The 23,578-nt window shown below is 43.6% G+C and overlaps 1 protein-coding gene across 1 annotated transcript in view; it reads right to left on the reverse strand.

Moving 5' to 3' along the window:
• Positions 1-2,065: 2,065 nt before the first annotated feature.
• The window catches only part of Tmem144 (transmembrane protein 144), a 30,541-nt gene continuing 9,028 nt past the window's right edge, over positions 2,066-23,578 (reverse strand). Inside the window, exons 5-12 of the mRNA XM_075950822.1 lie at positions 23,215-23,295; positions 19,584-19,665; positions 15,023-15,099; positions 13,123-13,241; positions 10,523-10,642; positions 9,374-9,471; positions 5,473-5,526; positions 2,066-3,604 (exon numbers count right to left, since the gene is read on the reverse strand). Coding sequence (XP_075806937.1) covers positions 3,521-3,604; positions 5,473-5,526; positions 9,374-9,471; positions 10,523-10,642; positions 13,123-13,241; positions 15,023-15,099; positions 19,584-19,665; positions 23,215-23,295 — 715 coding nt within the window. The 3' untranslated portion in view covers positions 2,066-3,520. The remainder of the gene's footprint in view (positions 3,605-5,472; positions 5,527-9,373; positions 9,472-10,522; positions 10,643-13,122; positions 13,242-15,022; positions 15,100-19,583; positions 19,666-23,214; positions 23,296-23,578) is intronic.

A 23,578-nucleotide genomic window follows, 5' to 3' on the forward strand; every position in this document is an offset into this window, starting at 1 on the left:
GGAGCACACAGTGAGAGTGTGAACGGGTGATTGCTCACAATTGCCTTCCGTCATCTTAGGTGTCTGGACCACACAGTGAGAGTGTGAACGGGTGATTGCTCACAATTGCCTTCTGTCATCTTAGGTGTCTGGAGCACACAGTGAGGTGTGAACGGGTGACTGCTCACACTTGTCTTCCGTCATCTTAGGTGTCTGGAGCACGCAGTGAGAGTGTGAATGGGCTGACTGCTCACTCTTGCCTTCCGTCATCTTAGGTGTCTGGAGCACACAGTGAGAGTGTGAACGGGCTGACTGCTCACACTTGCCTTCCGTCATCTTAGGTGTCTGGAGCACGCAGTGAGAGTGTGAACGGCTGACTGCTCACACTTGCCTTCCGTCATCTTAGGTGTCTGGAGCACGCAGTGAGAGTGTGAACGGGTGACTGCTCACACTTGCCTTCCGTCATCTTAGGCGTCTGGAGCACGGAGTGAGAGTGTGAACGGGCTGACTGCTCACACTTGTCTTCCGTCATCTTAGGTGTCTGGAGCACGGAGTGAGGTGTGAACGGGTGACTGCTCACACTTGTCTTCCGTCATCTTAGGTGTCTGGAGCACTGAGTGAGGTGTGAACGGGTGACTGCTCACAATTGCCTTCCATCATCTTAGGTGTCAGTGAGTGTACAAAGTAGCTGTGCACACAGCTGACTCAGACACTCAGGACTGCTTTTGTTCCTTTGTCCACATTTGCTTATTTCCAACCCAAAGACTCAACTCTACTGTCTAGACCCAAGAGAAGCCCTGTGTCCCCTAGCTGCAGTTCTTTTCAATCATTTACACATCAAGGTAAAATTTATAAGAGACAAAATCATACAAAATGTGTCCTAAAATAAAAAGGGTCATAAATGACACCAAACACTAAGTATGTTCACATGATTGCGTAATTCAAACAGCTTTTCATTCCCCAGTACAACATGTGATTTCCTCCTCTGCCCTAAACAACCTCTTTGAGACTGGCATGTTAGCTTTTAATGTTTTATATAAATATACACATGCGTCACTTTGATCAGCAGCAATTGTTCTTTGAGGGTGTTATGCTAAACACAGTTGTACAACTTCCTTTCTTCAGTTCAATGACTTCACACCAAGTGATGTGACAAGATCATAAATACATACTAAGTGACGTTAAAGAGGAATAAATATCAGAGCCTCAAAGGAAATGCTGCATTGCTACGCCAGGATTCCTTTTCTTTGTTCTGCAGGTCCCATCTTCCACTAGAGATCAGTCTTTTTGGGTGGCTTTTACTTTATGTAGTTCCCTCTCTGGACACAAGATGGCAGGAGCCCTTGGTACAAACCTGGTTGTCATTTTCCTTAAGGTGCCACAGAAAGCAAAACTAGGAAAGCTCCAAGCTGCAGAATCCTGCTGTACACGACAGGGAAATTAAAACCTTGCCTCTGGGGTGAGCGAACAAAGCAGAGATAACATGTTTGCTCCTGCAGGGGAACTGGCAGGGAGTGGAGACAAAAACAACCAATCAACACAACCAAACCTACACCAGGATGAACATAGAGAAGCCTGGTGGGGAGGATTGGAAGCCCTTCTCCACTAGGCTGCAGACACTTAGTGAACCCTGCAAGAAACCAGAGCTATGTTCACAATTAGAAAGGGTCCTGTGGCTCTGGCCAGCGCCTTTGAGCTTTCCCCTCGGCTCACCAGCCCACTCCTAAGGGACTGCTTCCCTTCCTAGTAACCAGATGTTCCTGTTCAGAAAGACACAGAACTTGGCAAACGCCAGCCAATGCCCTAGGACTCAGATCTGCCCCATAACACAACCACGAACAGTAAATTGTTTGGTAACCGTTTCTGAAAAGCTTCTTTCCCTCACAATACTTTTATCAACACTGCAGGCGTTGCTTGGTGAGGGGATAAGGGCCCGCCCTCTTTTTTGTCTTTTACTAGTTTTTTTAATTTGCAATTTCCTTAATTCCTGTTTAAAAGCCTGCATATGCATTGGCAATCTCACAAAGAATAATTAAAAGCTGTCCAAAATACAATTCCAAAAATATATCTAAAGGAGAAAAATAGCTTTTCTGTCATAGACATTTATTCAGAAGTCCTATCAGCATAATTTAATGACATTTCAAGTAAAAACTAAAATGGGTAAAAGACATTATTATCAAATATTGTCTGGGTTAGAGATTCAGTGACATTTCTGATTTGGAGAGGAAAATAGGGATAAGAGTAATAAGAGCAATAGTTTTGATAAGTTCCAAGATTTTTTCCCTATCTATAAGCTTTGATTCCCCTTGATTAACATGTAATAACAATAGCAAACACGTTTAGAATGTTTGTCGGACAACAAGACATTGGTGGACATACTTACGGATTGAACTATCCCAGACAAGAGAATTTAAGACACATGGTATCAATAATGGCCCATCACAGGAGGCACGACATGCTAAGGTCCAGAGCCACATAACGCAGAGGGAGCATCGTCAGGTGAAGGATGCTATTACTATGTTTCTCTAGCACAGCCAACGACTGCAGTATCAGGAGGGAATGGGTAAGAGGCACAGCCAAACGCGGTCGCTATGTTTAGGGTGCAGACGCCATGGTGATGAGCAGTGTGCTTGCAGGGCTGGTTGTTTTCTTAAAGAATCAAATCAATACATTTGCTGTGCCCCTTTGTCTCCTTAAAATCATTTAAGATAGGATCAAAACAAAACACTTCTGATGAAATTGATTTTAAGTAATGGCATTTTAGAAACAAAAATATAGGAGTCCAACGAGCATGTTCCCTTTAAATTGAACCTGATGAAGTAAAACCTTTATTTCTTCCAACTCTAGAATGTTCTCCAAATTTGCCACCATGTGCACCCTATGTGTGCTCGTGAATTACACCACACAAACATATTGTGAGGGCTGGAGACTTGCTCTCTGGGGATGGTTTTTTTTTAAATCTGGAGTAACTATCAAAATGTTTTGAGCTAAGAGGGGCAGGCAATGTTAAGAGCTGAACAATGTTAAAGTCAAAGCAATTTTTGGCTAAAAATAATGAGCTGGCCTTTTAAACATTCAGTTAGCAACTGTGACATTTACTTTCTCTAGCAAAGGGCCCTGGTATCTTTGAACCTGAATTCCATAAGGTGAGTCTGTTTCTTCCCTCAGCCGACGAAGTATTTGTTTCTGCTCCTCTTCGTTAATGTTATAAATGTGGGTGGCAATTTCCTTTGTACAAAATCCATCCTGTTTTCTGGATTATAACGCGAAGTGGACACTGATGGAATCAGCACCCTCAGACAGGGTGATCCAAGAACGTAGCTTGTCTTTGAGCTCCCCAGAGAAGTCCTGCCTTCGTTAACAGCACATCGGGAGGACTTTTCACGGTCTCTCTTCATTCTCATGTTTGTGGAATAAACAGTCATGTATCCATTTATTCCCAGAGTGGCAGAGATCCATTGCTATTCAGCCGGTTTTCCCTTGTTCGGGACTGGGGCTCTTCTAGCCACTGCTGCTACCTGCTGGTTCTGTTGTGAATAGGTTAGATTTTGGAAAAAGCCGTGCACAGGGCCCCAGACAAGATGATGCAGAAGGCCAGCAACAATAGTAAGTAGTTTCGGAGACCCTGAGGAATAAGAAAAGAATGGATGCATTGAATGAAACGTAAATCAAGTTTATATTTACAACGTGTATATTTTATTTTATTTTTTTTATTTATTTATTTTTAGTTTTTTGAGACAGGGTTTCTCTGTGGTTTTGGAGCCTGTCCTGGAACTAGCTCTTGTAGACCAACGTGTATATTTTAAAGAGACTGTCGTGGACTTTTACCGAATCATTTGCTCTGGTTACCGGTATGCCGTCCTGACACACGCTCTCCTCCCCTCCTACCCCCTCTCTTTACCTCCCTCCCCCTCCTCCGCTACTGATTCACCCACAGTGCCTGCCCTGAGAGAAAGGCAAGGAACATCACAGGTGAGGGCTTTTAACAAGCAACCACCATGTTGTCTGTGCGTGTGTCCCTGAACTCTGTGTCGAGCTGGTTTGGCGTTATTAGGCTGTCGGTATTAGGAAGTGCAGTCGCAGCCCCTTCCAGGGCCCTTGCATGCAGCAAGGCAGGGGCATGAAGGCGAGGATGGGGGTAATTGGCCTGCGGAGAGTTCGGGAGCCTATGGGCCTGACTATGCTTTGGGGCCCTACTTTTCCCTAGTAACGAGAAGGTATTAAGGAAACAGGAAGCTATAGGTACTGAACATATTAGATTTGCATGCTGGAAAGCCTACAGTCGTTTGGAGGACGGGAAACAGATCGGAGGGGCCAAGATGAATGTAAGCAGACCAAGGAGAAAGAGGATGAACACAGACGGGATGGAGAGGGATGAATCCTAAGACACAGGAAGAGAGGTGTGAGGATGAAGAAGATGGACTTGTCCTCCTGGGGATGGGGCACTAGTGTTCAAGATGGGAGGCATGGACGGCAGGCTCATCCCAGCGCAGCTCAGTCATCTGTTGAGCCACGAAGAAATATCTCCCTGTGGTAGGCAGAAATTTTTCATTTCCATAAGATCTGTCTTTAGGGGTGCACAGAGATCGATTTCAATAAATTGCTCCTGAAATTAAACCCTCAAACACCGAGAAACAACCATCTTTTATCCGCCAGCATCTTTTCCTGGTCAATATCTTAGCCCCCTTCATCCATTTTTCACATAGAATGGTTCCCAGCGCCCTCTTTGTCTTGGCTCTTCCTTCTGAATGATGGCCACCTCTCTATACAGGATAAACCCAGTGCACGGTGAGGCAAGATCTGAACACTCTAAAGGAAAACAAGAACAAGGCCTCATGAACTTTAGATGCACAGGACACCTCAGTGGTCCTGGTCGCCTAGACTGGGCTGGGTAGCCAGAGTCCCAGGAGCTCCTCCCGTTTTCTCTCCAGTGCTGTGATGAGAAGTGTACACCACCACACCAGGATGTTTATTCTGTCTAGATTCTGGGATCGAACTCGGGCCTTCATGCTTCAAGTTAAACACGTGACTCACAGAACTAGTCTCCCTTCCCAAGTTTTAGATCATCTAGTAGGGAAATCATAGGATGCTACAATGGGTCCTTAGAAGTGAGGAAGATTTTGGACCCAGTATGGACAGTGTCATAGAAACCAGAAGCCTTGAAACCAGACCAATGAACCTTTGCAATGAACACTTGCAAGTAGAGATACACGGACCAAGAGGTTTGCTGCGGGACTCACTGTGACACACTGCAGCTCTCACAATGAGATTTTGAGTCCCCCCTTTTCTTTTCCCTTTCTTCTCTCTAATTTTGTTTTATTTTGCTGCACGCCCAACTATCTCTGCACTTTGCTAAGCCCTGTGCTATCTCTCAGCAGAAGAACGATGTTCTCAGGGGGTCCATTTTCCCTTTGAATTTAAGAGTCTCCCAAAGTTCTCAGTTTCCTAGAGGAGACCGACATCTGGGGACAGTGATCATTTCCTTATCCTTACCTGTATTTCCTTGAAAATGAAGATACCCCATAGCGCAGCGATAAGTCCAGGACCCTTAAAATAAAAGAACTTTAATTTTATTAGATATTTTGATATAACTATACCCTAGAAAAACGCAGTGAGCTACAGGCAATATAAAATATGTTCAGGGGAAAAGAACTATATCCTAAACCTTAGCTCCACACTGATCCAAAAATCAAGGTAACATCATTAAACAAGACAGATTCATTTTGTTGTTGTTTTTCTCTTCATGGTCATGACTGCTATTGTTCTGATGATACTATAATATTTTATGGCACAAGATACTTTTATTTTGTGTGATATATTTATGATAAACTATTTCAGCCAGGCCTAGTGGTGTGAGTCTGTAGACCCAGATACTCGGGAAACTGCAGCAGGAGGATTGAAAATTGAAGGCTTGCCAGGGCTAAAGACTGAGTTCAAAGCCAGCCTGGCTAATTTAGCAAAACTGTCTTAAGAAATAGAGTAAAATTTGAAACCAGGAAGGGGCTGCACCTCACTGTATAGTCCCTGATCTGAGTGCCTACAGCTGCTCTGAGCACGAGACCTTCAGGAGTTCCTGACGGCAGGAGAGTGGTTTCTGGTGGGTTTGGCTGAGGCGTGGCTATCTCTATATAATCTGTCCCTGAACACAATAAAGGGGCATTCTTGGGGAATTCAAGGATGACCCGTGTCGCTGTCTCTCTGTCTGTGTGTGTCTGTGTATTTTAACTTCCAGCCCCCTTGCCTGAAGCTCGCGAACTGGGTGCCAGCACACAGAGCGCAAACACCGGGGTGTGGTGCGCGGCACTTCCCTCACTGTGGGAAATTCTGGGTTTAAACCTAATACCAAAAAGCAACCAACCAACACATAAAAAACACAGAAAAGAAACAAATAACCTTCCTCCTTTAGAAATAAGCAAACAGCCTGTTTTTCTCCTGGATTCCTTATAAGCCACATATAAAGGGACTGCTAAGAGAAAGCATATGAATACATCTTCAACTCTCTCAGCATTAAGTGCATGATCTGCTCTCCCGACTGAAGCAAGAGCATCTTTGCCCGATAGACAGTGTAAAGATGGCAGTACTAGGTCCCCATGCAGACCAATCGACTTTGTCTAACACTAAGCACACACGAATGCTAAAGGTAGCTATATAGAAAAATAAAACCATGTCAGCAAGCAATGGGAGCTACTGGAGGCAAGGACAAGAATGAAAAAAAAAAAGAAAACAGGAAAGGAGAAGAAACAAGAGAAGGGCACTGATCTAAATGTGAAAATGGGAAGCTATGGAGATCTGGTGTGAATGCTTTTCACCAGCAAGGACAACCGTGGCGTTGGCTTAGCTGTGATCTCGGGGAAGAAGACACACGAGACCAGAATTTTAATGACTCCTTTCCGAGCCCTGCAGGGACTCTGGAAGAGCTTCAGGAAACAATTCCACAGTGTTCTCTCTCCTAGGACCAAACCCACTGTCTACAGGGCTGACCCAAACAAGTTTGCTTCCAGCGCCTTCAGCGTGTGCGGGAAGCAATAAAAATGCTTTACTCTGCATTTGTTGGCCTCTGCGAAGTCAGCATCAAAGGGGTCAGAGAAGTAGGCCAGTGATGTAAAGTGCTGATGCTCAGAATCCAAATCAAATGAGGACACGCGCCTTGAAGGGGCGGGAGGAGACAGAAGAGGGGATGGCATACCACCAACAACGTTACACCAGTGGCGGGAAGACAGGGCCACTGGGTGCCACTGGCCTCTCTAGCTTCCCACCTGATGATTTTTCTAATGATTCCTGCAGCCATGTTCTGAGCCTTTCTGTGAGGATGTACATGGTTTTAGGGGTGATGCTGTGCTAACGTAATGTACACCCCAGGCAAAGTTGGGCCAAAGGAAAAAAAAGAGTATTTTGTGGCAGGTGCAACCACTTAGCACATTTGAACTGTGGGTTTTCCTTTGGTGAAATAAATCATGTGGCATCTAAGTCAGCCTATGAGAGAGAAGATGGGTTTGCTCCTGTGTTGAGAAGACAAACCTAAAGTGAGGAGCATGATGCTTGGTACATGGGCACCCAGTAAAATAGGCACCCAGTAAAATAGGCACCCAGTAAAATAGGCACCCAATAAAATACAGACAACAATAATAATGGCAAAGAGACCAAGCCTTCTGAATGAATTGGCTTGGTTTGCAAGGGGAGGAAGAGACCAGAGAGTGAGGGGTCCTAAGCAGGGAAATGGGGTCTTCTTGTTCCCTTTCTGTTTTCCTTTTACAAGGACTTTGGATCTAATAAAAAAAAATTATTGCCAGGCGGTGGTGGCGCACGCCTTTAATCCCAGCACTTGGGAGGCAGAGGCAGGCAGATCTCTGTGAGTTCGAGGCCAGCCTGGTCTACAAGAGCTAGTTCCAGGACAGGCTCCAAAACCACAGAGAAACCCTGTCTCGAAAAAAAAAAATTATTGAGCCCTGCACAGTTAGGTACTTCATTTTGCTTTGCTCTAAATGAGAAAAATTACTCAGATTATTTGAATTGAGTTGTGTTTAAAGGCTGTCTGATGGGCACAGACCCATCCAAAGCACACTGTGTGAGCCAGGCTTTGTGACACGTGGTTGTGATCACTAGCATTTGGAGGCTGATGCAGGAGGACTTCACACTTGAGGCCAGCCTGGGCCACAAAGACACTGTCTTCCAAACAAACACCAAAATACAAATCCACAGCTCAAATCAAGCCTTTATGAGATCGTTTTAGACTATCCAACTTTTAAGGTTTTTAACTTTTCACATACACGCTACTAAGATGATTTATAAGAAACGTTTGGGATGCTTATTTAGGAACCAGGAGAACAACTGGTCCTGATTATAAACAACTGACTCTGGTCAGGAGAGCATAGAAGGAGGGTGGCTCAACCACTAAGAGCCCCATTGCTCTTGCTGAGGACCCAATTCCGCTCCCAGCACCCGCGTCGCGTGACTCTCCAGCTGTCTGTGACTCTAGCTCCAAGGGCTCTGCACTCAGGGACACACGTCCACACCCAGCACACACAAATACTCATAATTAAAAATAACAGCGATAAAAATCTTTAAGGAAAACACCTGTGTTTATCTACCCCAACGGATAGGAGACTGCTCAAGATGATGGTGAGCTGGCAACCCGCAGGAGTGGGGGACCGTTCTCTGAAGTTTCTGGTTTCCATCGGTTTGTGATTCAGCCAGAATTATTACTAGCGCTTCGGTTTCCTCATCTTCAAATTGGAGGTGGCTGTAGCATTACTTATACTATGTCAAAATAAGCATTTTGGTTTTTGCTGTTACCTAGGTTTCAGATAATTAAGCCCTAAAAAACCACTGGAGCGGACAGCAGTCCCCAGGATTTGGTGCAGCGTTATTTCTGGAAACTTCCTTAACCCAGGGACACGCCGTGTCAAGGAGTCTGAAGTACTTTTGATTTCACACTATATTTGTGTGCTGTTATACAAGTGAGATGGAAAGAGTCACGAACTGAAAATCATAACGCATCCCAGATGACATTAGGTAAGATGACCAAAGGACAAACTGCAGGGACATACAAAGATAAGGCATTTGCAAACCTGCTAAAAAAAAAGAGGCTATGAACATTCACCAGGCCATAGCAATCAAGAAGCAGAGCGCGGAGAATGGCAGCGTGTCTGCTGACTCTTAGAACAATCCAGGGCTGGAGGGATGGCTCAGTGGTTAAGAGTACTGACTGCTCTTCCAGGGGACCCGGGTTCAATTCCCAGCACCCACATGGCAGCTCACAACTGTCTGAAGATCCAGTTGCAGGGGATCTGACACCTTCACACCAATGCACATAAAATAAAGTTAAATAAACCATAAAAAAATATTAAAAAAACAACAACAACAACAAAAAAACAATCCCCGATTGGCCACTTACAGCAGTGATGATCGGGAAGCTGATCACGGCGCTCAGCGAGTGGTTGGCTATGAACCAGCAGCAGGTGGCGATGGCCCACAGGACCCCGGACAGGAAGCCTGGAACACAAGGGAGCGTCCGTGGGAGGGTGCGGTCCTCTGCCGAGCATCTTACCTCCCACACCGTGGAATGCGAAAGCGCACACAGATAAAAGCGTTCCTTCCAAAGGGATGTCGGCCCCTATGGGATTTGAGCTATGCTTTGTGGTCGCCTTGGAAACCCAGCGATTCCTTTGCGCGTGCTGCTATGAGGATGACGACCACTCATTCTCTTTATTGAACGGAGGAACGGAGTAGGGACAGGGGATGGGCGAGGGGCCTAGCAAGTACTCGGACGGACCACATCTGCCAAGCGACGTTGAGAATGATGCTAGAACTGGGGGAAGACATAATCCGGGCCTCTAAGTGAAAACTCCAGCTCCGTAGTTCACAGTGCTTAGCCAGACGTCTAATCAATACTCTACACTGTTGCCTATCAATCGGACGTTCAGACTAATCAAGTCACTTACGCTTTATTTTATGTAAAAACATTTACTTGTGGATGTATGATCCAAGGTGAATTATGTTGAAGTCTTCAGTGAGAAGCTACTATTATTTTACCAGTCAGTGACTCAAGGATGGTGACCCCAGACCCATTCTGTGAGCTCTCCAGGCATCTTCCCCGAGTCTTCCAGGCTAATACAAAGTGTACCCCCCCTCCCCTACTTTAACTTTTTGGATCAACTATTTTTTCTAAGTGACTGTGAACTGTTATCTGTTGATGCTTCTTTTATTCTTGTAAATAGAGGCAGGGGGCTCTGAGTTGTTATGTAAATCTTGATATAGTAGAGAAAAATTGTAAAGACGGATGAACCAAATAGAAGAGCTTTTAACAAGAAAACATCAAAACTCATCGCTTGACAGTTTTTGACTCTGTGTTGGTGATTGACATTTTGTGAACAGTTTCTTGGTGTTTTCAATAACATTAAGAGAATACCCTCTCCCTCTCCCCCCCCCCCTCTCTTTCTCGTTCTCTCTTCCCCTTCCCCTCTAACGATTATTCAAGTTCATCAGTGGAGGCTGGCCCTTTCACAGAGAAGGCAGGCTTTGTGTAGCTAATGTCCTTCCTTACCTGGTAAGATGGCCTCCGGATACAGATTTGGCCTATTTCTCCTGGCTACACAATAGGCCACAAAGTAGACGGTACTCGTAAGAAAGATGCCACTGGAGTGTGCAAAAATGTAGTCCAAATCTGAAAAATACAGATGATGAAATGCAAACATCATTCCGATTATGATGAGACCTTAATTTCTTTAACATAAAACATCCTCACAGAAGCTCACCTTAAACGCACAGGACCATTAATTACATTTAATCATTCCCCGTGTGTTGTCTGTATAGAATTTGAATAAGCAGAATTCAAATCTAGACATATTAAGTAAGTTACTACAGTGAAATCTGCCAGGCTCGTTTTCTTAGTGGCCCTGGAAATCTCAGTATGAAATGGTGGATATTGTCTGACTGTAGGGAGAAGTTGCCTTTTAAGAAGGAATAGGCAGTCAGCCCTAGCTCTGCTATGGGCTGTAGCGACTGCAGCAAATCTTGCTGCAGACTGGAGGGAGAATGTGAATAAAGACGGGCCCTCGCGTGTGGCCAAACTGCATGGTCTACTGCAGATGGCAACTGTACGGGAGGTCATAAGACTTCAGAAGTCATTCCAAAGGCAGCTTCGTCTAACTGTTTGCAACAAACTAGCTCCAAGGTGGCCATGGGTAACGACACATGATGGTGGCGCATCTTGGGAAACCCTGATATCACTGACAGCCTGAGCAGATGGGTGCCCGGCGCGAGCTTGGCTAGGAAGTCTCCACTGTGGTCGATGCTTCTATCACCCAGAGTTTGGACAAGGATGAGTGCTGTGTTTTTGGATGAAAACCTGAACTACAAGTCCCTCTCCTCTAAACCCGAAATCATACTGGAGATCATAGCAGTGAAATCCACCCATCTATGCACAACAAGAGGTGAGGGCTAGCCAGTTAGCATCTGCAAAAGTCCTTGCATCAGAGCACACGACACATCTATGTTGTGAAACACAGTACGGTAACGGCCACTGAGGATGATTTTTTAACAAGCTGCGATAAAGTATGCTTCCGTGAGATTGCGTCTGTACAGCCAGAGTTGTAAGAATACCTAAATTGTCATTGTCTATTTCTATAAAGAGACAGTTGGGGACATTGTTCATTATGTCCCAGGACCAGGAGGGCCTTTATGCCTCCACAGTAAGTTGTTTTTGTGTTCACTGACTTCTGGGGCGGAGCTGATTTCCCCTGTGGCTAAGAGAATTCTGAGAGCCAAATCTATGCCTATTACAAGCAAGCATACAAGTGTCCGACAAAGATGTCAAACTCATTTTGGCTCTGTCTATTTTGTCTTTCTTGTTTTTTTTTCACCTTTCTGTGATTAAGTTTTACTTAAAAAAAAAACAACCCAGGAATCTAAAAAAAGAATTTATGTAAAACTCTGAAATAAGGAAAGTCAGTAGAGGGAACCGCAGACGGAGCTAAGTACAGAAAGAGGGAAATGGCTGTGACAAGCTCAGGATTACCAGTCAAGTTCAACCCTCAGCAACAACTCCAGCTCTCCCTCTGGGGACTGCACTGGCCTTGAGCTTACGATTTTCCTGCCTGTCTGCTTCCTAGAAGGTTGGCGTTTCAAATTTCTCCCGTTCTGGTTACAAATCACAAGGAGTGTCCACATCACATGATGCTGAACTCTATTTTATTCACCCAGCTTCCTTATGTCTGCTGCGCATCCATGGCGTTACAGGACCTCTACAGTAGATCCTCGTTTACTTCCCTCCCGTGTTCCCAGGGCCTTTGCAGAGAACGCGGTTCCTGAGATATTTTTAGAACTGGAGGCATTATGTCGACCATTCCAGTGGACCACTTTGTGCTTGAAAACTAATACCGTTAGACGAAAAAGGCTTATCCTTTGACATTTACTTGGTTAAGAATATTGTGTAATACACTTCAGCTTAGAAAGAGCAGAGAGTAACATGTCTTCCCAGAGGTCAGGATGTTGGACATAAATGACTCTTCGTAATCTCGGAATCTTAGTGGGAAGCTGGGAATCCCATGCTGAGATCCCAGCAGTGGAGATGAATCCTGACTGTATACATTTCCTCTGTACATTACAGATCCCACGAGAACACTCCAACGTCCATTGCCGCCTTTATTCCTGGTGCCTAATTCTCCACTTCCCAAAGAAAAGACAAGGGCACACAGCTGTACTGATGTGATCATTGAAGAATGGTTAATAAAAAACTCAGAAAGAGAACTTGGGGTTCAATCTAAAGATCTGAAAAGCAAAGCAGGGAGTCAATGGCTCTTACCTCGACCTCAGTGGGAAAATGGCCATCTTGCCCCCAGGAATTTCAGAATGAGACACAGACTGAGAGCTGTCTCCTCCCATTTTATAATGCTCTCTAGTTCTGGGATTAAAGGCGTGCCCCACTGAGGTTAAAGGCATGCATGGTTTCTGTGGCAAACTAGCGTGTGTTACCGCTGCCTGGTCTGCAGGGCTGACCAGTGGGATTGCTTTACTCTCTGATCTTCAGGCAAGCTTTGTTTATTAAGATAAAAACGGAAAAGCCACTACCGATCATAGCTCTTTTTCTGTTATTGACGGAGTACCAGAGAATGTGCTTCCGAGGCAGGAGCCCTCTCCACTCACCAAACTGGCTAGCGCCCGCATACACACTCTCATTTCTTTTGCTGTGGTCCTTGATGTAAATGATCGGCACAAATGTCGATCCGTAGAGTATCCCGGATATGACTGCAAGGCTGCAGCCCCTGAAGACGCAAAAAGAAACCACCGTGAATCTTGGCCAGAGGCAGTGTGTTCAACACACGAATGGAACCCCAAAGTCGGGTTTTCATCGATATGCAGATGTTAAGCGGTTTAGGAGGTGCTGGCTCTCTACCCTGAGTCCTGTGACTGGCAGACTCATGAGACCAAGTGTGGCCTCAGCTGTCTACCATGTCATGGGAGCAAGAAATCATCACTACAAATGGTCGTTCCACCCGAGCTGAGAGTATTGCTTCCAATGGGGCATATGTCATTCAAATAAATGAATGCATGAAATATCTGTGGATGGACATGATGCTTCTCAAGGTCCCCTCAGAAACACGCGCCAGGTTACAGCGAGAAACCGTGACATACAGGACAAGGACAAATGCATTTTTGTTTAGATTGACCACAGAGAAAGACTTGATGATGGTTTTGTCAAGAGTGCTAATTGAGCCTAAGAATCTGAATATTTTAGGTAAAAAAAAATCTGCTATGGGAAGAAAACCTGTTTCGTTTCAAACAAGTCTAACTCTTTGGCCTTGAGTGCTGTACACGTGGAATGGGCACAGGTATTTCCAGGGATTTGGAAGTAAGGGAGCGGAGAGATATTTTAGGACTAGCTTAAGCACAAATTCCTTGCCAATTTTAATAATTTCATTTAAGGACATTTAAAGGACACGAGGGTCCAGATCTCTCTGTACACGTTGGCAATCTATTCCATGTACCCTAAGGTCCCTGACTTGAATGAGGATGAGACTCCATGGTTCCAGAGTGACCCAGACACTTAACTAGGTAAAAGATAATTAGAATTTCTTTCTAGGTGGCACTTGGGATGGGTCCCTGGGTCTCTTACGTACTAGGCGGGTGTGCTTTATGCTGCATCCTTTGAGCTACATTGTCTGCCCTAAGAATCTTTCCCTTCACAAACACTCCCCTAATAAAGGACACCCTTTGGGAGGAAAATCTATAAAAATATTTGTAGGAAACAATTTCATTCTGAATGCAAAAGTAGCAGTATGTTTTTCTTTCACAGCTAGATTAATTTCTTTTCATTCTTTCATTCTTTTAACTTGGCCTTTCCCATTGTGAAGATGATACATCCGCTGACTTTAGGTTGGGATGGTAGAACTTAGTGATAGAGTGTTTGCCTGGCCTGCACAAAACAAAGCCAGTAACCAAGGCACGGTCCTGGGCCCACAAAGTCCAAACAGCCCTGGTCTGTAAAAGGACAACTGCAGGAAGTAAAGCAGTTTAGATAATTCGGCCCTCCCAGCAAAAATCAAATGAAAGCCCAAGCCACTAAAACCCCATCCCTTAAGGTGAGACAGGTTGCCGTTAAGTGCTTCTGATGGAGACATCGGGGTAGCTCTTACATAGGCACAGAATATTCTCTTAGATTTGGTACTGAACATCTGGGATCATAAAACTCACACATGGAAGGAGGGTAACAGCCCTGGGCTGAACAGAGGAGTTGGAGTGCACTGCCTGATTAGCTTGTAATACAACGCGGTTATTACGCCCAAGTCCTACAAAATGAGGTTGTTTCTGCCACCAGCTAACAGGTCAGATGCACTACAGTGGTCTGGTATTCCTCGAGGCATCTGAGCTCAATGCTTAAAACTTGGTGGAGTGTAGAGCAACCCCTGCCTCTCAGGAGGTGGAAAGGTGTTTTTAATCATCATTTTCTTCCTGGGATCAGATGAGTTTTGCCATCTCTCTCTGGACCCTCTGCTTTAGCCAAACATGAAACACAATAATAGAAAGAGAAGCTGTCTTGCCTTACACAATGCGGTGGTACTTGGCAGAAAGTCTATCCATCCAGGAGGAATCGGCGCAGGTGTCTTCGGCTGTGTTGATCACCTGTGGAAGTCACAAGAAAGACCTGAATACAAGGATCATCAGCAGACAACTTCAGGACCACACAAGGGCTTGTCTCTCCTCTCGAACACACCTTAACATGTGCGCAAGTCACCTATGAGCCCTGGGAGTTCAGAGCTGCTCTTAAGACTCCGCCCCTCCAGTTTTTCACCTAAATTTTTCACAGATTGTGTAGCTCTTTGATAAACTTAGCTCTCATGTTTCACCAGTGTATTTTTATAGACTGTAAAGAAATTGGAACCAAGAAGAACTCAGACTTTCTACAGTAGAATGAATAAGATCAATAATAATTTTTATATCTCTTTTCAGTCAATAACACTATCTTAATATTTTTTGTTTTACTGAATTAAAACAATTGTAGGCATGTTTCAAGTTTATGCTTGGTGTAGGAGGTCCTTCTGTTTGTGTGTTGCTTTCATTGGTTAATTAATAAACTGCTTGGCCTGATAGGGCAGAACTTAGATAGGTGGAGAAGACAGAACTGAATTCTGGGAGGAAGAAAGAGAGTCAGAGAGAGAAAGAGAGAGAGAGAGAGAGAGAGAGAGAGAGAGAGAGAGAGAGAGAGAGAGAGAGAGAGAGAGCCACCGTGTAGTTGCCAGATCAGACACAGTGAATCTTTCCTGGTAAGCTACGACCTCGTGCTGACATACAGATTATTAAAATGGGTAAAATCAAGATGTGAGAGTTAGCCAATAAGAGGCTAGAGATAATGGGCCAGGAAGTGTTTTAATTAATAGTTTCTGTGTGATTATTTCAGGTGTAAGCTAGCCGGGAGGCCGGGACAAAAGCAAGCCCTCTCCTCTCTCCTTCAACATATGCTGATACTTAAGTTGAGGAAAATCTGTGAGCAAATCTGAAGAAAATTTATTGTTTCTATCACCGACTGTCATCCTCTATGCCCATCCAGCTGACGTGTCCGTGTGTAGATAGGAACTAGATTTGAATTCACTGTCCCTGATGAGTCAGGTTTTCCTCAGTTGGTTCTGTGGAGCTCAGCCTTGTGTCCACATCCTCGTCCATCCTGATGCTGGCTTGTCTTTAACCTTGACTATTTGTACCCCTTGACCTTGTATAGATCCAGCAGGCTCACCATATGGTGCTTCCCAAGCTGCTGTGCTTGCTTCATTTTCCTTCCCTTCCTTCCTTCCTTCCTTCCTTCCTTCCTTCCTTCCTTCCTTCCTTCCTTCCTTCCTTCTTTCCTTCCTCTCTCCCTCCCTCCCTTCCCTCTTCTCTCTCCTCTTTCCATCTCCTTTCCTTCCTTCCTCTTTCTTTTTCTTTTTCTCTCTCTTCCTTCCTTTCCTTCCTTCCTTCCTTTCCTTTCTCTCTTTCTCTCTCTCTTTCTTTCTTTTCTTTTCTTTCTTTCTTTCTTTCTTTTCTTTCTCCCGTCTTCTTCCTTCCTTCCGTCCTCCCTCCCCCACTCTCTTTCTTTGTTCTTTGTTCAAAAGGTGGTTCTCTGGGAGAGATCTAGATCCCTAAATCAGGGGAGGAACACAAGAGCACCCTCTGGACCAACTCATCTTTTCTTGAACCACACAGTGCTTAAAGATGCCCAGGAATTAACATCACTTGTCTCTCTTTCTTTTTAGGTCAATTTAAAGAAGGTATCAGCCATCTTGGTTGATAGAGGTTTGGGTAGGGGAAGAAGGCAAGGGGAACGGGAGAGTATAATGATACAGAGGTGAAACACCCAGGGAGGAAAGGCTATGGGTGCGGACTCAGAGGGTGGCAAGCAGCCAGGGCCCCTAGCAGATGGCAAGGATGATTGAAACTGAAGGACTGGCACTGAGTTCCTGGCAACATGGACTACCCCTCATACAAACTTTACAATGGGACCCTGGACATCTGAGCCATGTCATGTCTCTTTAAGGTTGACCCTGTTTAACACTGATTGGCTGTTCCAGACCAACTTATATTCTTTATGGACAAAACCATGCCTCTTTGTGTATTTTCTGTCATTGCCATTAAGCAAAACACGACAAAGATAAAACCAGAAGTGAAAAGAGAATCAAGTTCATTTCCTACTGGCATGTGATCTCATTGACCACCATTAGGTCTCTGTTCATTCCTTCCTCCTGTCAACTCCTCAGCCTCCTGCCTCCTTTGGCTGAGTTACTCTCATCTCTCCACAGGGCCATACAAACCCCAGATGTAACATCAGTGAAAAGCTTCATCCATACACCTTGTAGGGATCTATAGTCAAAAAAGTCAGCCTTATGCTTAGGAAGAAGTGTCACCATGGAAACCTGACCCACTTCTGATAAATATGCTGAACTATTTTCATAGCCATGAGGGATGGAAAATTCCACTTACTCACATGAATGTAATTTTGTCCTTACATCCCGCGGTAGTTTGAATAAAAATGGCCCCCACAGGCTCATGGGAAGTGGCACTATGTGTGGGATGTGTGACCTTGTTGTGGGAAGTGTGTCACTGGGTCCAACAATGATTCCACCTGGTAGATATGATGTCATGATGCTGAGAGTACTACTTTAAGATTGGTTTTGGGTACCAGCTGCTCAAAATGATTCCAACTCATTTGGCTAAAATGGTGTACCTTCTTACAACGTTCTGGCCAGAACCTCAAATAAAAACTTCAAAAATCTCTATTGGCTACTCAGAGACTATTTGCAATTATACCAGACAGTAATCTTCAAATTTAACCATCATTTTAGTTTTACAGGATTTCATAGAAAGAACATCACCCCTGCCCCCATGACAGCCAGAAGTAACTCAACAAGACAATATCCCCTCTCCCAACAAAGTTTGTCCTTATGGTTAGGGACATCAATTAGGGGTTGATTATAACTGATGCAAGGCTGGGGGTTGGGGTGGAAATTATGTAGGCTCAGGGATCTTTCTGGAGAAAAAGGGGAAATTAGATGGGATAATAGGTAAATTAGTGTGAGCTTACACTAATATAATAGTGAGAAATAGAGTGAATAATTGTGAGCTATTATTTATAGACAATTTACATTGGTATAGGTTCTTGTATATTGATTCAAATTCAAATTATATTTGTTATTTTGAATATGCTCCTAGTTCTGTTTACAATATGTGTACACCTATGCAAAGTTATTTTGTCATATTGCATGCATGCATGCTTCTACCTCTGCTTATGACCTTTTGTATATTTATACAATTTTGGGGATATATTTATCATATTGCACTATAGATTTCTACCTCTGATCAAGATACTTAGACATTGTTTACATTTTCAGGTCATTGTCATTTGCTGCACAGTTGTTTAAAAATTGTTTAATATTCTAATATGAGGTCTTATTCTTTAAGCTATATAGGTATTAAAATTATAGGTCAATAGTCATCTATGTTTGTCATACTTATAGTTAGACTAATCAGGTTCTTTAGATACTTAGAGATTGTATTCCACATAGATAGGTAATCTTCAACCACTTCAAAGAACTGTAGAATATGATATTTAAATAATTTAGGGTTCTGTTGATCTGAGACATGATTATTCTTGGCAGCACCAATCTATTCCCGAGAGAATGTTGGGCAACAAAGACTTGGAGCTTGTTTTCTTCTTGGCAAAACTGGCCTTTGGGCAAAGAACTGCCCATGCCTCGACCACTGGCAAAAATGCATGGTGTCTGGATTGGACAAGCAGGATACAAAAAAAAAGACTGTCAAATTTTGCCAAGACAGGGTAAGATGGTTTTGAAATTTTTTCTGCCTCTGAAAATGGTCTGTTCAATTATTCTAGACTTTGAGTGATTGCCCAGGTAGCCAATTGTCTCTGTCATTTATTGCATATTTTGAAAATTGCTTAATTGCACTTCCTGTTTACTCAAGTAATATTATTTCCCTTCTCAGGTCTTCGATGGGGTTGAAGACTAGATAGTCATAGTTACTTTCCTCCCATGACTTAGCCAAGCCATTTCTAATCCAAGACTTAGACTTCTTAGGATAGGATAATTATCAAAACATTTAGTATATGTTTCTTGCTTCATATTGTTTATGCTAGTTGTAATTCCAATTTTTATACTTGATATCTGTTCTTATTGTATATAGCTTTGTGTTAGGCTTAGAACTCTCTTATTTAGACAAAAGGGGGAGGTGCTGTGGGAACACCTTCAGCTAGTAGCCTTTAAGATACCAGCCCACCTAAGGCATAGTTTCTTGTATATAAATGTAGATGTAAAGCTTGTGCAGGCTTGGTCTCTCTCTCTCTCTCTCTCTCTCTCTCTCTCTCTCTCTCTCTCTCTTTCTCTCTTTCTGTATGCTGATCTCAATGTAGAACTTCTGGCTATCTTTCTAGCACCATGACTGCCTGTGTGCTGTCATGCTTCTCACCCTGATGATAACAGACTAAGCCTCTGAACTGAAAGCCATCCCTAATGTTTTCCCTGATGAGAGTTGCCATGGCCACACCGTGACGTCATAGCAACCCTATCCAAGATACATCCCCATCTTATGTTTCAAATCCAATTATCCCACACAATACTCACGGGTTCTGTTATCAGTGGTGTGTTGTCCACACTGCTTGGACTAGTCTCAACTTCACTTCTGATGAACAAAAACGTGAGGGCACTGAAGGAGAATACATTCCAGTGAGATTTGCCAGGACACACACACACACACACAAACACACAGACAGACACACAAACACACACATGCATACACACACATACACACACATACACACTTTCATCAAGCTGCCTTACTTTTAAAAGAAAACAAAACTTAAATTGAGTCCTAATAACAGAGTTACTTCCACATACAGCCTGTTGAAGATCTCACTGTCTCTTTGGAGCCCCATTTTCTTTGATGTCCTTTATTTGGCAGGGTAAAGAGCAAACCACATGACACTTCTCCTAATTTGGATCTTTGTCCTGATTTCTGCTTTAGCCAATGGTCTCATTTTTTTTTATGATGCTGGCTTAACTTTGATATCACACTACCTGGAAATAAAAATGAACACAACCCTGGTGTATTCATCATCTATTAGAATGATAAACTTCAAAAAATGTGAACAAGGTCCTTAGTTGGACTGCTGTAAGGGACAGCCACTTCTACGCAACAATGACATAGGTGGTGAAACGAGCTCTTTCTGGAGGAGAATTTGGAAGGGTGATGTCATCTAAACCATATGTATCTTCTTTCCCCCTCACCAAAATGATGGAATACTACAGAGTCAGGACGGTGTCAAGGTTCTGACATGAAAAGAACTCTAGTTGTAATGTCAGGAAATAGAAACACATACACCTAGGTCTGGTGGCATCGTCTCACTCCTAAGGCACTGTATACCCATGACCAGCATCTCTCTACAAATACCTCACTCACTTACATCGAACTATGCCAGTACATTAAGATAGTAAGAAAATGGGGCTGGAGAGAGGGCTCAGGGAGTAAGAGCACTGGCTGTTCTTCTAGAGGTCCCTAGTTCAATTTCCAGCACCCACGTGGTGCTCACAACCATCTGTAATGGAATGTGGTGCCCTCTTCTGGCCTGCAGGGATATGTGCAGGCAGAACACTATACATAATAAATAAATAAACCTTTAAAAAAAGATAGTAAGAAAATGGACAACTTTAAACTACTTTTGATGTTCATTTAAAAATACTTTTTAATGCATTTTTCCTGTTCAAAAATTAAAATAGGAAGTTCTCAGAGTGTATTTTAGGCCTGCACAGGGTATCCAGGTTCAGAACAGTGAGCAATGTATGCTGATTTAGGCATCAAAATGTGTGTGTGTGTGTGTGTGTGTGTGTGTATGTATACTGTTCCTTGTATGTACGTTTACAGGGGTGATCATTTGGGACTGGATAACCAATTGGTGTGTTCCCTGGAAAGTCTCTGATGGAAGCTGTTGTCTTCCTTTCTCATACTTCACATCCTGGCTCTTCCTTTCAAACTGCTTCTAGCTGCACACAGAACTCATGTTCTTGTCTTCCTGGTCAGATGAGAGAAGAGCTGAAGGCAAACAACTCTCAGACTGCTTCTCAGTGACTCACCCTAGATTTCATAGACCCAAGACTTGGCACTGCATAGACTTTTCACTTAAGCTGATGATCTCGAGTGTTTACTACAGAACAGTGATTGACAACTGCCTTACACGTGGAGATGCACAAAGCTTTTAAAGCATTTATTTTCCAATTTGTCTTGCAAGATTGCTACTAGTGTTATCCCCTCTTTCCAGATGAAGAAGCCAAGGACTTGGAGAAAAGATCTGTCCAAGGTCATATGGGCAGAAATGGCAGAATATGAATAACTAACTGATTTGTGATTTTAGAGAAAATTTTATTTTTCTAAAGAAAAAAAATGGAGAGTACCTAATGTACTGGATAGACCAACTTTAAATTATTACCATTAGGTTAAAACTAGACATGCTAAATTAGAATTTTACAATGTGAAGAAATCGTCTTAGCACACTCCTGAAAGTTAGAATTCCAAGTGACCTGTGTAAGGCACATAAAACTGCCTCTAATGAAATGTGTCAAGAATTTACAGTTTTAGAATAAGCTTTGCTATTCCTCCCCAATTGCCTAGGGACTACTCTCTAGGCAACATTTCAATGACAAAGAGATTGTTCCAGAACGTGGCTGGGGAAAAACACCATTACTGGAGGAAGGGAAATATACTCCTCTTTCCCTGAAGACTAAGAAGGTAGTAAAAGTCTTTGTAGGCAATGCTATTTGTTATGTGCAGTGCTGACAGTGGATATAAATGGAATCCAGAGAGAATAGGTGACGGAATTTAAGGTGACCTAATTCTCACTTGAGTTTTATTGGCGACAGGCCACCGTGTAGCGACTCAAAGTCATTTTCGTCCCCATTGATACAGTACATACAAGGAGAGGGACAGACGTGGAAAACTAGAATTTAGAAGAGATGTGAGAGGCGAGAGAATAGAAACTGGGTCAAAGAGAATGAGCAGGAGAGGAGGGCAACGGAAGCTGGAATCGGCGCCCTGCCAAGCTCTCATCTGACATGTTAAACTCAGTGTATACACATTCCTACATTTGAACGTGTGCACTGCCCTGCGAAGCATGATGCTGTCTCCTTGTGTGAGGTCAGGGTTATGACTAGCATCCCTTTGCTGAGTTAGCCACCCAAAGCACTGCCCAGCACTTGGTCGGATCCACTAGTGATTGCAGCACTGGATTCAGCTAACCCGAACACAAGTCACAAGAGTGATGAAGCAACCTAGCAGATCCCATACTCCAAAGAGGACCCATCAGGTGTGGCCTTTCCGTGTTAAAAGGAAAAAGAAAAGAAAAATAACTGCGCTCAAGGTGCTAAGATTGATAATAACAAAGCTGACTCACAAGGTTGCAAGGAAAAGGTATTTCTGCTAGCTTTCCTGCTATACTGAAACTATGAAAGTGTAGCCTCGGTGCTTAGTTAGAACAGAACAAGCATCAAGTCTTAATGTTTGGTGCTCACTGTGTTTCAGGCATCCTCTGAGGGCCAGCATCCCCCTAGGATGAAGAGTACTGTGCCAAGTAGCATCAGTGACCTCCAGGGGCATGGAGGGAACCAGTAGAGCACTGACTAGGATAGCATGTTTTGGTAAGCAAAATTACTTCCTACCACGTCCTGGTTCTCCCTCATGAGCAACGCATTATGATTTTCCATCTAGCATAGACATTGAAATTGAACTTCACGGCAGTTAGTTGACATTTCCCAGCTTCTCGGAGCTTTTGAGATCTAAAACTGGAGTTTCTGAATCCCCTCATTTGATATTTCTTGTTCTGGAAACAAAGCCTGTTGTTGAGAATTAAGAATCAGGAAACTTACATGAATTTTTATGAAATGTAGATTTAAGAAATGCAAGGACATCAAAAGTTTTAGGCAGCAGGGCTCTTCAAATGGATGGCTAAGAAGTTAAGAGCACTGGCTGCTCTTCCAGAGGATGCGGGTTCTACTCTCAACATCCACATACCAGCTCACAACCATCTGTGACTGTAGTTTCAGGGGCTCTGACTTTTTTTCTGATGTCTTTAGGCACCAGACACACACACAATATACATACATGCAGATAGAACATCCATACACCTAAATAAAAAAATTACAAAACAAGTCTTTAGAAAGTACTCTTAATGCCCAAAAGAACTAGTGACTAGCAATGGCTGCAGACCTTACTACGGACAGCCCAGCTCCAAAGTAATTCAACATGGGGTTCGACACTTCTTCCACATCCATCCCAAACCAGCCAAACCTGGAAAGCCAGAAGAATATCAAGTTAGATTTTGCTAAAATGTTCAGAGTAACCCTTGAAAGAATCAGCGAGAGGCTGAACTCTTGACTTGAGGTCTTGGCTCTGTTATGTACTGGTTTGCTTTGGGTAAGTTACTTTATTACACCATGCCTCCAATTTCCAATTAAAGCAGAAAAAGTAGTGGTTGAGGCACGGTGGTACATTCCTGCAATCCCCAGAGGTAAATTTGCGCTACAGCACTCAGGAGGCAGAAGTAGGGGTGGATCTCTGTGAATTTGAGGCC

Source organism: Microtus pennsylvanicus, chromosome 16 (assembly GCF_037038515.1).
Source record: "Microtus pennsylvanicus isolate mMicPen1 chromosome 16, mMicPen1.hap1, whole genome shotgun sequence".
Lineage (NCBI taxonomy): Eukaryota > Metazoa > Chordata > Mammalia > Rodentia > Cricetidae > Microtus > Microtus pennsylvanicus.